At 39.2% G+C, this 18,315-nt stretch overlaps 1 protein-coding gene across 3 annotated transcripts in view; it reads left to right on the top strand.

Moving 5' to 3' along the window:
- PPP1R9A (protein phosphatase 1 regulatory subunit 9A) overlaps positions 1 to 16,645 on the top strand; it is a gene marked incomplete at its 5' end in the record, with an annotated part of 135,212 nt that extends 118,567 nt beyond the window's left edge. The window contains 8 exons of one of the 3 annotated variants that reach the window (XM_080338861.1): positions 796 to 953; positions 1,504 to 1,804; positions 6,303 to 6,390; positions 6,489 to 6,566; positions 9,151 to 9,349; positions 11,954 to 12,073; positions 15,195 to 15,377; positions 16,373 to 16,645. In XM_080338861.1, the coding sequence (XP_080194987.1) occupies positions 796 to 953; positions 1,504 to 1,804; positions 6,303 to 6,390; positions 6,489 to 6,566; positions 9,151 to 9,349; positions 11,954 to 12,073; positions 15,195 to 15,377; positions 16,373 to 16,585 (1,340 nt within the window). In that variant the 3' untranslated portion in view covers positions 16,586 to 16,645. Of the gene's footprint in view, positions 1 to 795; positions 954 to 1,503; positions 1,805 to 6,302; positions 6,391 to 6,488; positions 6,567 to 9,150; positions 9,350 to 11,953; positions 12,074 to 13,966; positions 13,991 to 15,194; positions 15,378 to 16,372 lie in introns of all 3 variants that reach the window. The other 2 variants (XM_080338862.1, XM_080338863.1) reach the window with 2 other exon arrangements.
- Positions 16,646 to 18,315: the final 1,670 nt, after the last annotated feature.

Raw genomic sequence — 18,315 nt, 5'->3', positions numbered from 1 at the left:
TGTGAAAGGCTGCCTGTAAGGCAATTCACTCACAAAGGGTTATCTGATTATTTGGATACTACCTGTATCACTGTTTGTGTGCTACTGACTGCACACATTGCTTGTTGATATTTTGTATGTATTGTACAAGGTAATTTTGAGGGGCGCTCAGTACAGGAGAGAACAAGTCATGTTCTTTACATTTGTAAGCCATTCTGGTTATGATCAAATATGGAGCAGCCTGAGGGTTACTTGAGATACTTGTGTAATTTGATGAGCAGCCTGCAAAACTGGTGCAGTTACAAGGGAAATGCTTAATGGGGCAGCTGTGGGAAAAATGACTGTCTAGTACATCCTTCTCAAGTGGCTTTAAAGGGCAGGACTGGGGATAAATTAATTAGTCTCCTGGGTCTAAATTGGCATATTCATGTAGATCCTGGGAAATGTCTGTCAGAAAGCAGTGAGGATTCCTTTATGCCCTGATGGAGAAGAACTCTGTGAAGGCCAGGAACATGCAAGTCTCTGAGGGGGTGTAAGTGGACCTGCTTTCTGGGCTAGTACAACTGTATTTGACAACTTTTTTAAAATATTTGCAGTTGATTCATCGTTATGCAGTTACTGGATCAGCGTAGATAAACTTGTTAATGATTTATGCAAATAACTGTTTATTTTTGCACATGTATTTTGACAGTGTTGAAGATACAGGTACAAGTAAAACATGCAAAGTGCATGTGCTTGCAAATGCAGGTCCTATTCTTAGGAAAAAGGAGTGAAAGATTCTTCTGTTAAATAGTTTAAAATCGTGTTTCCATACAGATTTCAATGAAGCAGTGCCAGAAACAGAGAGATTGGACTCCAAAGCTCTGAAGACTCGAGCTCAGCTTTCAGTGAAGAACAAGCGGCAGAGACCTTCTAGAACAAGGCTGTATGATAGCATCAGTTCAACTGATGGTGAGGACAGCCTAGAACGAAAGGTGAGAAGGACTCTACCCTCTCTCTCAGGCTTCTCATGGGGTGCTAGATTGCCCCTGTAAGTTGTTTCATCCTCTGTCCTTTCATTGTAGCACAGGCAGTATTTATTCCTCTGTGGCCAGTATGCTATGAATGTCCTTGAGCGATGTGTGAGTCTAGTCTCCTTTGAGTCAGCACACCTGTTTTTTTGGTTTTATTGTTGTTTTGTTTTTAACAGGAATCCTGGGCTTTCTGATTTATGTGCTTTATAATGCAGAGTGAGTCATTTATGCAGGAGGTGAAAGGAACTTGAGTAGTGTGCTTCTCTATTAATTTGTTAACACAATTGATATGGTACTCGTTGTTTTGTCCAATTCTGACTTCCATCTGAAAGCAAATACCAATAAACAACACTGTGTGTACTATCAAAAAAGGTAATGGTATGAATTGCTAAAGCATTTCTTACAAATAGAAGGGTAAATTATTAATAAAAGAATTGCATGTTCAAAGTAAACCTTGCTCTGATTGGTTACTAAATGGTATAACTTGCTTTATAATCTCTTATACCAACAGCCGTCAAACAGTTACAGTAGTCCCATGCACATTTCAAAATCACCACTGCCCTTATGCATGAGAGCATCCTCACCAGCATCAGATTCTGGTGCTTCCTCCCTCTCCCCCGTGGCTAGCAGTGCAGCAATCTCACTTGACAACCTAACTGAGAACCAAGAAGGAGGACAGCACCACAAAGGAGATGTCCTTTCCCCACATGCTCGGGGAGACACTCCACTTTCCTCTCCTTCAAAATCTGGGCACAGCTCTGAAGCATCTCCTTTGCATCATCCAGCTGGCAGGAATATTTTACAGGATAAAGGTATTGCTATTTTCTACAATAAATTGATGCATCATTTTGTTCACTTACATCTACTTCATAAACTTCTGTTGTGTAGTAGGACCTTACCAATGAGAAGGCTGTTGTCTCATGACTTCTTTGTCTGCCTGGAAGTAAAAAAATTACAGTTGACGTTGTGTGATGGCAAAGAAAATGGCAAAGTTGAAACTGAGATCACAACTGCTTCCTGTTTTTTTCTGTCTTAGAACTCACTGAAAAAAGATAGAGGGAAGTTGCCTTTAAGAAATTCTTATCTATTATTTTTAAAAACACCAAATTATTTGACCTTAGGACATTTCCGTATTAGAAACATGCGTATCGCAGTGTACTTAGTTTAATTATGTAATTTTGGCACTGCTAGATGCTTTTTTTGGAGGGTGGGGAAAGGCGTGTAAAGCAAGAATAACAGATTGTAGCTTTTAATTGCTGAGAGGCAGCATGGTATAGATTAAACAAGGGTCGATGTCTGGGTTATCGTCATTTACAGAAAAAAAAATCAAGTAATTTGTTGAGGGGGTTGGCCACGTTGTTTATTTAATTCAGATTCTTTAAATGTAAACTGGATAAAACATGAAGTAATCCCACCTAGCTCAGGTGTGTTTCTCAGATATTAATTTATTCAATGCGTTAACAATATAACATGGCACAGAATTCCAAGCCCTTTTGTTCAGATGCCTAGTGAAGTCAAAATTAGCGTTTTACACAACTTTCACATTCTTAGCTATGCATCTTGCATTCTCTGTCACATGAGATAAAATATGTGATAAAAATTATTTGTGAGGACTGCAGGAATAGGTCTGGATAGGTTGTTGACAGACTTTGGCTTACTTAAATTAACTGAAAAAAAATCATTGAGGATTTTTTTTGTCTGCATAGCTGAAAAGACTTGCCATTCATTTACAACCTGTTTTTTTGTAATCTTCATACAGGGCTTTCACACAGATTCTTAACAGACAGATTAATGAAGTTCTGTTGGACTTAAGCTAGGTTACCAAATGCTACCATTTTTACATAGGTTTTAAAATTGCTAGTCTAATTGTATAGTTGCTAATTGTGTAATTGTTAATGAATCAAAATTAAATTCAAAGCTTGAGTTTGGCAAGTAAAAATAAGGGTACGAACATAAGAATGTGTCTTTCCACTCTGACTTCAGCTTGAATGTATGATTGGTTTACCAGTGAAGTCATAAATCCTGCATTTCCATCCAGTGCACGAAAAATATCTGTGGTGGAGACTAGCCTTGTAGTGTAAGGAACAGGGCATTACATTCCACTCCCTGCATTGCTCTTTCCTCCCCAGTTTAGCTTTGAAAAATAATCCGTCTAAGTATTGTTATTGTGGTTGTTAAATAAACAACTGGTGCTTTTGGGTATATCCAAATTCTGATGCGTACATGAAAATTAAACCAGAACGATTTAGTTACAAATGTAAAGTTTGCATTTAATAAGCCCTACAAAAAAGTAATCTCCTAGAGCAGTTGTTTAACAGCAAGCATTGTAGCAATAGTAGTTCAATTGATTGCTGATTTGGCTGTCAAACTCTCACAGGTCAGAAAATAAGAAGGGCCATTGTATTTGCTCTGTGTGTTCAGGTAGGATTTTTTTAGAGATGGAAAGAGAACACGTTTGTGGGCATGTGTGTGTCCATCGATTAATCTCTGATTAGCAAAAGTGAGCACTACCAAGTTCACAGAATCACTTGCCTTTTTTTCCTTTCTCATGAAATCCTGCAGTGTTGTGGGAAGAGCTGAAGTGGCATGAGATCTGTTTCCTCATTATTGTGAAATGATCAAAAAATCATAGAATAGTTTGGGTTGGAAGGGACCTTCAAAGGTCATCTAGTCCAACCCCCTGCAATGAGCAGGGACATCTTCAACTAGATCAGGTTGCTCAGAGCCCCATCCAACCCAGCCTTGAATGTCTCCAGGGATGGGGCATCTATCACCCCTCTGGGCAACCTGGGCCAGGGTTTTACCACCTCACTGTAAAAAATGTCCTCGTGTCTAACCTGGATCTTCCCCCCTCTAGTTTAAAACCATTACCCCTTTTCCTCTGGTAACAGGCCCTGCTAAAAAGTCTGTCCCCATCTTTCTTATGAGCCCCTTTTAAGTACTGAAAGGCTGCTATAAAGTCTCCCCAGAGCCTTCTCTTCGCCATGCTGAACAAACCCAACCCTCTCAGCCTGTCCCTTTGGTCATCTTGATGGCCCTCTCCTGGAGGTTCAAGTCCAGAGGCATTTTGCTTGCTTGTCTTTTAAGCACAGCTTTTTCATGTATGTGTATGATTTATTTATTTTCTCCAGTTGTGCCTATTTTGTGCAACAGCATCCTTTGACAGGGCAGCCAGGGTGACACCTACAGGCAGTAGGAGTGTAAGTTGGTGTAAGTCTGTTTGCACCTATGTTGTGACCTTAGGGAAGAAAGTTCAGTCTAGTCCCCTTTTGCATCCATCGGCCATAGGTTATTTACACCAGCTCCTTGAGGCTGAAAGTGATGGATTAAATGGCTTCTGTCTGATTTATTCGGAGGAACTGGCTCTCCCTCAACCTATCTGAAGAGCTCCAAGGAGTTAAGGGAAGGTGCCCCTCCTGCCCACACAGGGCACCTGCAACTCTGGTTTGCGGCCACTGCCACAGGCCAAGCACTGCGTACCTGCGTGTGTGCAAGTGCCTGTTGAGTCAAATCTACTCCACCACTGAAGCTGTTTTAGGGACCCAGCCTGTCCATCTCCCACTTGTCCCACAGCCAGCGTGAATGCTTTCCCCAGAAAACTGTCATTATTCTGCGGGCTCTGGCTGCGTCCAACTGCATGTGAGTGGGAGCACAGCGCTAAGAGTCTGAGCAGAAATTTGCAATACCAGCTGGCTGTTACGTGTCACTGCTGAGGTCTCCAGGTTATTTCTTCTATTACAATAGCAAAACCTCCAGCTACTAAATGCATTTCTTATTTTCCCTCCACAAAAGCAGATTCATTTACTTTCATTAAGAAGTTTCTCAAAAAGGCCCACCACCCTCCAGTGCCCATTGCCTGTGAATAGCTGCTGTGAAAATAAACAGTATGATCTTTTATTCTTGAAAGTGGCAATTTGACAGTGGTTAAATGGGAAGTATACATTAAAGGTGAAAGAGAAACCGTAAGAGGAGAAAGGAGAGGAGTATGCGCAGTGTAGCGGTGATGCAAAGTGTGCGTTGCCTGAAGCTCTCCTCGGCCTCCCCGGGCAATGGAGTTCTTCTTGGGACAGTTTCTTTGGTCATTCTTCCTATTATTCTTTTTAGGTTTCTTTTTTTCTTGAATGCTTTTTTTTAACATAAGGACATGTGTTAGAAGAAATAATACAGCTTTTAGAGTGCGAGTATTGCAAGAGGCTTATTTTCCTGCCTTTTCCAGGATTTATGAGCCACTTGCACATTCAGTTTTTTACTTGAATGAAAATCTGGCCAAATATTATCCACAAGCAATATATTAAGTTCTTCTATATACACAGTGGACTGTTCTACGATAGTGCTGTGGTATTTTTTATTAATTCTGAGGGCTTAATTTATGTCAACTACAGTAGGAGAAATCCACAAACCCAGCAGTGTTTTCAGTTAGAAGTCACTATACATCTGAGGTCACATTGTAGAAGTCACCAAACCACAAGTGATTTGAATGACTGACCTTCATTTGCTTCCTTTAGAGTATTTGGGGAACATTCTTTAAGAATCAGAGAAACTGTGTCTGAATTTTTCAGCTGCTGTGTTTTTTCTTTTAGCTTACATACAGATTTCACAGGATGTTTTGCAGACTCAGATTCATTGTTTTGGCTTTATAGGTACTGCAGGCTGTTTCCTCTTTAGGCTTTAACAGTATTTGTAGAACAGATCAAAAATTGGTACAGTTCTCAGGGCAAATTTATTAACTAAGCTACTTTTAACTTTTTTTTCTTTTTTTTTTTTTTTAATTTGGAATGGTTGGATTTCAGGTTAAATGGTTATTTTAACAAAGATGTTCAAGCTAAACAGATAACTATTACCCAGCATGTCCATCATAAAAGAGGCACTTGGCTCCAAAGTTCAAGAAAGATTCTCAGGAGTTGTTTTGGAAGTAAAGGGTACATACTTAACCAGTTCCGTAAAAGGAAACTTAAGCTTAGTTTAAAAACTGATTAACTTTTATGTTTACTTGTAAATCTTTTGTGTTGTTTGACTTACTACGTATTCATTAAAACTCAACCAAAATTAACTTTTCATTTTCTTCAATTAAAGTAAGATTTCTTCATGTGTATTTTCAAATTCTGAAAATATTCATTTATTTTTATTCCTTTTCACACTGTCTTCTTAAAAATGAGAAGAATTCACCTAATTGTGTACTCACACATTTGTACATGTATGCATATCTAATTATGAAAAGATACACAAACTGTTATGGATGGAAAGTGGAATAGCTATCAGTAGCCATTAAAAATAATAATGTACATTCTTCCGTGTACAAATGTATCCTAGATGGTGCCACAAGTGCTCAGGCAGCAAGAACAACTAGCCCTACTATAGGGCATGCAGAAAAACTAAAGCGAAAACTTGCAGATCTTGGGTAAGCATTTTGTTATTTTACATACTTATTCTTTTAATTAAAAGGATTGAAAGTAAAATTTCAAAGATGTTTTCTGATGTTTTCTAATATTGTTGTAGGGCTCCCTTGAGAAGGAGTTCAAACAAGGGCAAGAAGCGGAAAGAGAAAGAAGCAATTAGGGTGACCTGTGGCAGTAGGTATGGGTAAAAGACTGAGGATGTAAGAAATTATATGCCAGAAACACTGGAAAAACCTAATCCTCCTAGCCCATGGGAACATGAACTATCCCACTTCATATACATAAGTGTTAAGCTTTGAGGTAACCTGCTGAGCTTATAAACGTAGATTTCTTAACTAATGAAAGACTAACGTATAATCTGACAAGATCCCAGCTAAAGGGCGTGATACCTGGTTCCAGGTGTGAAGGACATGCATTCAGTTAAATGTCAAGAGTGCTAAGCAGACTTTATACATTCCCAAAGTCTAGAAAGGATATAGCAACTCAAAACCTCTTTCCATATAAAACAATTCAAGAGAAAACCTACATAACAAAAGAAATATATAAAGAAAGCAAACTTTCAGTGCTACTCAGAAAGTCATTGTGGTGGAAAACCAGTATGTAGTCATTTGTGGAGTTTTGCTGACATTCTAATATGCAGAGCCTCAGTGACAAGAACATTGTGTAGCTCCATAGCATCAGAAAAGCAAAAGAAACCTTAGGCTTTTGACTTACTCCCTCAGGCACGCTGTGCTGAACTGCAATGTTCTGTCTCTGCACACATTTGTACCTTTGTATCCTGCAAATATCTGGCAGGATCTTCAGTGATCTTAGGCAGCGGTTGTCACTTCTATGCTGGTGTCAGAAAAGCCTGTTCCAGTTGGTTCCAGTGGTGCATCTGCTTGCAGTGTGCTTTAGAGTTGGTAGTAATCACTGCGGGATTTCTTTGGTGACAAGAAGAGATTTCTTAAAGCAAATTCTCTGCAACTCAGTGTTGCTATAAGGCAGCTAGCGCCCTCAGCAGGGTGTTAAACATCACATAACCACAGGGTGAGGGAAATGAATGTGTACTTGTTTGTAAGAACTCGATATGTTCTGTATACCAATGTAATATATTAAAGATATTTGTGAGATTCCGTAGGTATCTTCTTTAGAGAAAGCAGGTCTCAGTGTAGAGAGATCAGTTGCTTATCAGACTACTTCATAAATCAGCTATTTGTTAATATTTCTTAGTTTGGATACAGTTAATAAAAGCAAAATTTAATACTGCTTTCAAAGTCACAATTCATAAGCATTTGTAATTCTCACTGTGCCTCTGTAAACTGGAATGTTATTATTTTGGTACAACTTTTTGAACACCCATTTTCAATTCCTTTTGTTACTAACTCTGAGGAAGTTACCTCAGAAGAAATGTGAGGGTGTTTTCTCTACAGTCCAAAGCTGTATAAGCTCTTTGAAAGAAGGAAGATGATCAAAAGACATCATCCCATTACAATTACATCCGTTACAGCAACTGATTGATGTAGAATTAATCATGCTGTCGGATGTTGCATGCATTGTTTTGCTGTTGCCAAAAGGTAGCATTCAGTATGTGTAAATAAAATCCTGAATTCTTTCCTAAGACTACCACTAATGTTGCTAAAAAATTCTGCATTTAAACAAGAAGCATCTATTCCTCTACCTGGAGCTAGGTGAATCAGGCAACATAATTTGTTTTTTCTTTCTGCTTTCAAGCAAGATTAGAGGATGAGGGAAGAGACCAGGACTGGGTCAGATACATCAGCCTTTATGTAGGCAAATTGAGGGAGGATTCTTCTGCTTCCGTAGCTCTTTGACAACCTCAGTTTCATCCACACAGAGAAGAGGCTTCACAGTGTGCAAAGCTCTAGTGATTATGTTAATAATGGTGTAGAAACTCTCCAGAAGGTGGAAGTTGAGGGGAGATTTACATACATGAAATTTACTGATGGCTCCTAAGAGTAGTAGAAGTTTAAGGCTCTCAAACAGTATATATTGATATAAATAATATGAGGCTATGACATATGCATAAGTTCTTTGAGGCAGACACTTTACATAGTTACTTTTAATTTACATAATATACTGTTGACATGATATATTTAATGGCTAATTTAGGCAAATTGTTTCATAACTGTTACCTTTGCCTTGATCACATTATCCACTGCAATCTTTGTTACTAGAAAGAGAGGAGTTGGTAGTATCACAGAGGTGGTTTTTTTCATTTTTCTATAGTAATATTTTTAATATTTAATATCTCTAAAATCAGTATAATAATATTCTACCAGTAGTTAGCTTTTGTAACAAAGGCACATCTCCATAGATGGATAGAGGTCCACCTGGTTCATTCTGCCTGGGCTCGAAATCCAAGCCAGACCTTCTCTAGGAAGCAGAGCCCGCTTGGGTTGGTGCTGAGTCTAACCCGTCTCCTCATGCTGAGGTTCCACTGGGCTCAGAAATGCACCAACACAACATGTGGCTTCTTGACTGGAGCTGGCTCACATCTGAACAGTGGGAGTACAAGCGTTTTCCATTTACTGGGTGTATGTTTAAGAGAGCTGGAGTCAGAAAAAGAATCAAAAGAAACCACTTTTATTTCTTTTGCTGAAAGAGAGATTTCAGGCATGCCCCTACCGGCTGCATGCCACTCAGTTCTTTAGTCACAGTTACAGGGAATGTCACTCCTTTTACAATTAACTGCCTCTGTAGCATTTTTTTTCTCTTGTTTTATAATCTAACGCATAGTCCTGCTCCTTTCTCTTAAACAGGACCACCAGAGAGATGCTGCAGAAATCAGCAAACACTAAGTCATTAGCAGAGCGATCCTCCTCTCTCCCACACTGTGTACCATTCACATGGTATGGAGAGAGTGGCAAGGGATCCAATTCTTCCAGCAACCTGCCATCGCCTACCAGCTCAACTGAACCTTCCTCTGAAAATATAAGTCCAGCTAAAAAAGGGTCAAAGGTAGAAGATAAAAACTACCTTATTCCCACTGTGTTGAGTGGCATAATTGGCTTAATGTTTTTGGAAAAAGAACAGGCCAATATGTGAATACTACAATAAACAGTGCATGGTGTTCATTGTACGGCAAAACCTCATCCAAACAGAACATCGCTGTCATTGTACCATCCCAGATTCTGCCTTTTTACTCTGTCTTTATGTACATTAATTCAGTAAACTAACTGTGGTGTGCTGTACCGTAACAAAAGCAAGTGGTGCCAGTGGAAATTAGCATTTGGATCCACTGAACAAATGCTAGATTTTTGTATTCAATTATAGATATTTTCTGCATTCTTCAGGACTGATTGTGGGAATACCTGCCTATGGTCAAATGAGGTGTTTGCAAGTGAAGAAATGCTGTATGCCCGTCAGTCATTTGCCTTTTTTCCCTGCAGTAATGCAATCTGTTTGTCATGCATGCTGGATGTTGGATTTAATTCTATATATGAAGATGCTTGAACTGTAAATATGAACTATTGCAATTTAATACATCTGTGTGATTCCTTTCTGTGTGCATGAATGTTGCAGCATGATAACTCCTTAAATAACCCTTAGTTATAGTAATATACTTGGCTTTTTCATGTTTATTTTCACTTCTGGAAAATATTTCTTTGCCTGTATTTTCTTATCACTTGTAGCAGTTTACGTTTTATATTGGTCTGGTAGAAAGAAACAGATACGGTTCTCGACTTTATGTACAGGAGTATGAATCAGAAATCTAATTCCTCTGTTTTCTCCGAACACATGCATGTACATAATAGCAGTTTCCACAGGCGTTTCTTACTCTGTTGGTGCCAAAAGCTGGTGGTACCTGACTTCTGCTGTGCACCAAGCCATGCCAAGTCATAGTCATGATTGTATTAGTTGGCAGGGAGAGCAACACCAGGCTGAGCAGTGAGAATCAGACTGGTAGAGAAGGCCCCGGGTGGAATCTCTGAAGATTAAAGAGAAACTAATGGGTTACCTGGCTTCTTTTGAAAAGAAAGATGAGGATTAGACATGTGAATCCTATATGTCCATTTAAACAAACCTTGTGTGAAAAATAATCTTTTAATGGGGAAAAAAGCAAGTCCTCTTACAATTAGTGTTAGGTTGAGGTTTTGGGGGTGGAGCAGGGGTTGTCCTGCTGCCATATTAACTAGCAGGCCTTGGCTATCTTGTGTTTGGCTTATAGAAAATTAAATTTTAAAGACTTAAATTCATTGTAAGGCTGAAGCTTGCACAAAATAGAGGTGAAAGAAAACTGAAAGTACTTAAAAGAGAAAAATATGTTCTTCACACAACAGGAGGTAGAGCTGTTGAACTCCTGGCCTAAGAACGCTGTGGGGGCTAAAGTTTTGCATATTAAGGAAGCTGCTCAGATTTTTTTCTTCTCTATAAAGAGATGGGTAAAGCAGAACAGCAATTCCAAATGTAGGTGTGTGAAAACTGATCACAAAACCATTTTTATATTCTCTGCAAAGTTTGCAAGCTTTTAAATTAGTAGTTTCTATACTGCTCTTCAGGTTTTTAAAGCACAGCATGATACAGTATTTAGTTGGATTTCCAGAAAAACCAAGAGGACCAACACTTGATATTTTTGGAAGACATTTGTTTTTGGGAAAGATAGGTCACATATCTTGTGGGGAAGGATAAAAGGATAACTTTTTTATTGTTGTTTTTTGTTTTGATGCTTGGATCCATGTGAATTGAATTTTATGTACGTTTTAATTCATTTAGATATTAGATTGGAGATTAGAGGTGTCTATCATCAACTATATGTTCAGTTTAAATGGAATATCTTGGTGTCCATAATTTTTTTTACATTTTGTTTTTTATGATTCTCAGTCTATTGTGAAATACCTGTTAACTTTTATCTTCTTCTGAGAGTAATTTTGCTGTGTACCTGGAAAATACGTGCAGGCTTTTGCTGTTTTTTGCTGCAAGGTGTGATGTCTGTCATTGCATTGTTAAGAAAAAGCAGTGTTTGTTTTATGGTTATTATTTGAGTAAATAACACTCAATATCCAAAGTTCTCTTCTACTTTCAACTTAATTTTTTCCTCAAGGTATATGCAAAGAGGGACGATCCTTTCACTTTTCTAGGAGATTATTTGGGACTCAAAAATGGCTTCACAAGATATTCTCCTTGCTCTTTCAATAGCAATTTTCACTTCTCTCTGCTAATTAATCCTCTGTCCTATTCTTTGTGCTACTGCCTGTGCTACGCTTGTCCTAAATATTTGGAGGACAGTAAAATGCTAGTGATTAACCCACAAAACCAGTAATTTAGCTCCAGGATGAGAGCCAGCATCTTAAGAGGGATTGTTTTCAGGCCCCTTTGTTATTAATTGAGGCATCAGGACAGCAAAGGTGTCTCTTGAAGTACACAATGGTAAAAATACTGTGTATTTAACAGTAGTATTTAACAATACTACAAATTAGACTTCCTCATGTGTATTGTAACTGGTTTGGTAAACGATCGAAATCACTCCTGAACTATGCCAACCTGAAAGACAAAAAGCAAATTTCCTTTTTAGATGCACATATTGGGTTGTTTGTTCATTCTGACTCATCTTTTTCTCCACAGAATTTCACGTTCAACGATGATTTCAGTCCCAGCAGCACAAGTTCAGCTGATTTGAGCGGTTTAGGAGCAGAACCTAAAACCCCAGGTTTCTCGCACTCCTTAGCACTGTCATCAGATGAGGTATGCTGATGAAATTGTTTAAGGTGGGAAATAGTTGTTTCCTTTCTCCCATAGCATTTGGTTGATAATTACTCAAATAACAAAAGGGTATTTTTTAAGCAGTAGCATGGGAGAAGATAATTAATTTTGGTTTCTAGATTATAATTTTTCTTGTTTGTATGATAATTACTGGAAATAAAGGTCTTATGGTATTATCATAGGAAAGCAGGATGCAGTTGGTTTACTAAGAGATGCTATATCCTCACACATTTTAGTGCATTTTTTCCTACATTCTAAATAATGCTCATGTGGACCAATACATATACACACACATGCACTAAAATAGACCAAATTGAGACAATTTTGAGATAGTAAAGATAACAGTATAGTTTGGTAAATATAGTTGAGATGTAAGGCACCTTCACCTAGACTAATTTTTACCCTGATACATTAAAATAATAATGACTGTATACACCGTAATTGTGTATTACTGTACCTGAATGTACATATATCGATTAGAATATATATGTCTAAATCCACTCTACATTCTCTTCATGCTTGCTTCGCATAGTGGATTTGAATTCAGTTACTTCAAACCAGAGATTTTTTGAGCAATGATAATGTGGAAAAGCATTCCTAACCCTGTAAATTGGTGACATAATTGAGTCAAATATAATAGATTGACAATACTTTTCTTAAGATACTAGTTTTATAACCCAGTTGTCAATGAAGCTGCATGATTTGACAGTAGCTGACAGCGTGTCCTGTGGACTCAGGAAGCCCATGCCTTTGTTCTCTTAAAAACACTCAGTAAGAACTTCATATTTTTAATGTGAGGTTTGAACAAGTGCTTTTTTAGAGAGAAGGAAAATGAAGTATCTGTGTCTTCTTTTTTTAAATGATGGTTAGGTTTGTTGCCTGCATGCTTTGCATGGGTTTAAGGAATGAGAGCTGTTCCCTGCAACCCCATGTGCCAAAATGCAAGTCTACAAAACCAACCATTTACTTTAGAGGTTAGTCACCTCTAAAGAAATAAAGGTAATAAAGGCCAAAAAATTGTAAGAATCATAGGAGAGTATAGACAGGAGTCTGTGTATTCTGTGAATTACTGTAAACAATAAAGCCATAGTTTCTACTTTATTCAGTATTAATACTCTCTTGATAATATATTTCATTCTCTTACCATGTTCCATTCCTCTTGTATATTTTATTGTTACAATGCCCTGTTCCAAGTGGTATTCAATTAAAAGCTTGAAAATGCTTTCATTTTGCTTGTTCAGCTCTCTACTTTATCACTTTAAAAACATCAAGCCTGAACAGGTCTATAAAAATGAATGTGTTTTCTCCCTCCTCTGCTGTGTGCCAAACTGCAGCCTCTGAATCAGGCCGGTGTTCAGGAACAGCTGCGGTGGAAGCCTCCACAGCCACCCTGGCAGGCGATAAGGCCAGCATTGCCCTTCAGCCTTCTGTGGCTTATTGCTGTGAGCACTCCTTGGCTCAGACTTCTCTAGCAGATCTAACATGAATATTTGAAGGAGATTTAAAAAATGAAAGGGAGAGGGAACTCAGTTCTTGCAGGTTGTTCTCCTCTAATTAAGGAGCTTTGTCTCTTGCAATAGGAGCCATGAGAAAGGTTCCCGCTGGTTCTAGGATGTCAAGACCAGGAATTCCAAGGGCTTTTCATTGACACAGTCTCAGGTTTAGCTGCCAAATGATGTGTGTGCTGAGCTTTCAACATAACCTCTCTGCTTCTGGAAATAATTTTTTTAAAGAAATCTCTTTGGTTTTGAGTAGCCCTATCTGTTTGCAAATCTTGGTGCTGCTCTTGCCTGAACTTTTACATGCTGTTACATATTCTGTATTTTGTTTCTATAATGCTTTTCTTTCCCATTTCTTCGTTGCTCCCTCACTCAGAGCCTGGATATGATTGATGATGAGGTGAGATACTAGTGTGCTGTTGTGGTGAATTGTGTGACCATCACGTGGCAACATATTGTCTCATTTGCAGATTCACATTTCTTGTTTTACGGTGTTATGTGGCAAAGCCCCTTGTTTGAGCAGAACACACAGATGTCACTGGCTCCTCTCACCTTGTCTTCAGTTGCCCTCTCCATTCTGCTAAGAGTTTTTAAGACCATAGCAAATGGCAGTTTTTGCGATATGCTGGAAGGGAGAGGAAGGTCGGTGCCAGAGTAAATCTACCAGGCCAAGCATCAGCTGCATGGAGCTCCCGCTGGCGATAGAAGAAGAAAAAGATAGTGCTTAAACCGTCTTTTCCCCTTCCCTGAGAACTGGACAGCCAGAAGCCGAGAGAGCTCCCAGCATCATCTAACCCAGTGTAAAAGCTGCTCTAACAGCAGACAGCTGCTGCAGCCTGCAGCAGCTGCTTTGCTGACCGCGGCTGGGACAGAGCAGCTTTTGTGTCAGGCCCCACGGGTGTACCCATGGGTGGAGGAGAGTGGCAGAGTGGGGACACAGGGCTGCCCCAGCAGCTGACAGCCCACCTACCCCTCCTGGTGCTGTGTCCGTGCTCTCCTCCTCCTCCTCCTCTGCTGCGCAACGTGGTGGGAGCAAGGCCAGGGCTGTGGGGCCTCTGTGTGTTCCACACCGCTCCTCTGTGTCATCTCATTGTCTTCCATAGGTAGCATCAGTCTCCCTGCCTGTTTGGTGTCATCACGTTGAACTTCAGACTGGTTTTCTGAGTTTGTTTTTTTTTCCTCTGAATTTCTTGTTTTATAGCTTTAACACATCATAAAGATCTGTGAATGAGCATGGGAAGTGGAATGCAGAATTCAGTGCATCCTTTAGAAACATTCTAATTCAAAGGATAAAAATCTCATGACGGAATGGGAGCATACGTGTTTTGAATTGTGCCACCTGGCCTTTTCAGTCCCTGTTTGAGTTAAAAGGAATGCCAGATCCTTTTTCTTCTTCTGTTTAGATGTAGAAGACCTTTTGGTTACCTCATACCAATTCTTCAATATCTGGTTAGGTACAGATGCGATATAGTGGTGTGAAATTATTATTGTAGTGTAAAGATAGTACAGATACCTCTGCTTGGTTGCTGGTGGGTTGTACAGGAAAATGTTGTTGCTTGTTCTTGGTACTCTTTTAATAATAATGCAGCATGTTTTTGTCGCAGATCCTCGATGATGGACAGTCTCCCAAGCACAGTCAGTGTCAGAGTCGCGCTGTTCAGGAGTGGAGTGTGCAGCAGGTTTCCCACTGGTTAATGAGCCTGAACCTTGAACAGTACGTTTCTGAATTCAGTGCCCAAAACATTAATGGGGAACATCTCCTTCAGCTGGATGGGAGTAAGCTCAAGGTAATGGACTAACGACTTCAGGACTGACTGTAGTATTTATTGTCACTTCAGGTAATCTGAAAGGAAGTAAGAACTCAGCCAGAAAGCAGTGAATCCCTGTGTGTGGACTGGTGACAGGCTAGAATAATAAACACAGAGTATAAAGCCACAGCAACACTTTAAGAAATTCCCATATGCACTTGGATTCAGGAGCTTCAGAAATAGAGGGCATTTGCTTTGTGAAAACTCTGGGTGTATATAACATACCTATATTTTTTGTATGCATCAGTCATATAGCAGCATGCATAACTGGTATTTGCATGCATGTATTTCTCATACAGCTCTGTTTCGCAAAAAGGTGATTCAGTTGAGATAGTAAATAGAAATACATCAGAAGTAGCAACTGAAAAATGGCTTACTGGAGTACTGGAGGGATAAGCTGCTTACCAGCTGTATTATCTTAGAACTAAGTACAGTTTTGATGTATAAAGTATGCATTGTTTCTTGTAGCAAAAATATGAGCCTACTTTTGTCAACAATAATTACAGGAAGGAGTTGTGGGAGGCTCAGCATATCCGAAAGTCAAAGTTTGGTGTTTCCTTTCTCAATTTTTGTACTGATCTTTCACTAACCCTGAGTGTTTTAGAAGCGAGCAAGTAAACTTTTGACTAAGGCATAGCAGTGAGAATTGGGCAGTCTTCTATGTAGACTTAGATTACTTCAGGAAAATAGTTTGATTTTTCTTTGACTCATTTGATCAATGAAATCAACATAGTCAAACTGTGGTTGCAATGAGATTTAATTTTTTTAATATTCTGGAAGTGGAAAGCATAAAAAGCAGAAGTATAACATATTATTACTTAAGCTTCAGGAACATATCTGAGCTTGTCTCAGATTTGCTTAATTGTGACAGTCTTCTACCTACGAAGAATGATTATTAGAGTACGAAAAATTTGGTAATAGATTAAAGCATATTAAATTCTTTTTGTTTTTTAATTTTGTTTCCTCCACCTCAGGCTCTTGGTATGACATCTTCCCAGGACAGAGCAATCATTAAAAAAAAGCTAAAGGAAATGAAAGCATCTTTGGAGAAAGCTCGCAAAGCTCAAGAGAAAATGGAAAAGCAAAGGGAAAAACTTCGGAAGAAGGAACAAGAGCAACTGCAGAGGAAATCGAAGAAAACAGACAAGTCTTCATCAGATGCAACAGAGGGCACTCATGAGCAGTGACGAGCAAAAGTGCTGCTGTGTTAGTAAAGTGGAGGCACTTCAAGGGAAGAGAAACTCATGTCCACCCTGGTGCCCCTTCAGCTTTCTTGCATTTGTTACACAAGAGTGTGTACAGAGAAATGGGGCTATACATAGAATGACTGGGGCAATTTATATTGTGTAGTTTTCTTTTCCTGCATATCCAGTTCACGTTCGTTGTTGTTGCCATGTGAAACAACCCCAGCCCCTCGGTTTGTTTTGTTGTTGTTGACAGCTGGCAGATTTCATATTTGTGTGGCGGTGTTTCCTTCCAAACTACTCTTCTCTATTGAGCTCTGTGTGTTTGGTCACTTCAGTAACCAGCATGATGCCGAGGAGCATGGTCCACTGCTTCACCTCCTTCTGAACAGGACGACCAGTCAAAATGGTTGGTGAACGTTTCTTCAGCTTGGTAAAAGGAGTTTGTGCTCTGTCCCATAGGAGTTGACTTAACTTTCTAACTGGAAGTGCAGCTTCTTTATGGTCTTTGGATACTCAGTTCTGTCTACTGGAGTAAGTTGCATCTGGCGTCAGTACCTTGAAGTGACGCTGCTCTGGAAACACAACTGTTCAGTGACTTTTTCTTATACACTGGAGATAAAGACAGGAGAGTCAATATTCCTCCTGGCTGAAAGACAGGAGGTGAAACTCTTTCTGTTGACTGTACATTAGTTAATTGAGGAAGGAGGCAACGCCTTAAATGATTATGTGGGTTTACACAGAAATCTGAGGATAACATTTATCCTTCAGATATCTGAGCAAGGATGAATTTCTTACTAGAGCACAGCGTATATAGATCTGTATAAATTTCATTGTGCTCCCAGTGTGTAGGCAACTTTCTTAATAGCACACTCTGCTTTCTTTTTCATGTGTTTTGAACAGGAAACTGGGCTTATGTTGGTTTGGGTTGGGTTTTGTTGTGTTTTGGTTTTTTTTTTCCTTTCCCAAGAAAAACACCACATCTTCAGTAAGCAGTGGGAGAATAAGCTTTGTGCTGTGCTGTTATGAAGCTGTTGTTGGAAATGCTCATGAAACTGGAGTCTGCTGAAGATTTTCGGTTTTACAGAAGTGCACTTTAAGAAGAGGAAGACGAGGGATTCTGGTTAAAATTAAATTCAGTACATTGCTGTTAAGATCAGTGCTGCCATGGAGGTGACAGTTACTAAATCCAAAGCTGCCGTATATTAACTGTTTTGCTTGATGTGTTTAAAGAATATCCCCACCAAAACCGGAATTTTTGGGCATAGGCTGCAGAATGTTTTGATGGCTTAGCAGTGGTCATATTACATCCTTCAGAGATTTCTGTTTTCCTGGTGTATGAGGCCATCGGCAAAGCCCACTGTGTGATTTTGACTCTGACAGAAGCAGGATACCGCATACACTGCATAGTGTTACTGCCTCCTAAGAGCGCTATTAAAATATTAAGTGTTTCTTCAAAAGAATGGACAGACAACAGGCAGATATCCACAGTGAGAAGCTGGAGGCATTAACTTACTGCTTTATAGTCAAAGCTAACTACATAGCAGCATTCAGAGTTGAGAAACTCCCCTTTTGTGCATCCTGGAAGTTGCACTCTTCATCTGGTCATGCCAACCCATAAATTGTTTAAGATGTTGATGCAAAGTTAGAATCTTGAACTTAATAATTTGCCAGCCTAAAAAAAAAATGCATATACTGAATTCTTTTGAGGAAAATGTTGTTTAGTTTGGCTT

This window comes from Nesoenas mayeri, assembly GCF_963082525.1.
Source record: "Nesoenas mayeri genome assembly, chromosome: 2".
NCBI classification, from domain to species: domain Eukaryota; kingdom Metazoa; phylum Chordata; class Aves; order Columbiformes; family Columbidae; genus Nesoenas; species Nesoenas mayeri.
The sequence above is the reverse complement of the archived record's forward strand: the minus strand, read 5'-3'. Positions and strand labels throughout refer to the sequence as shown.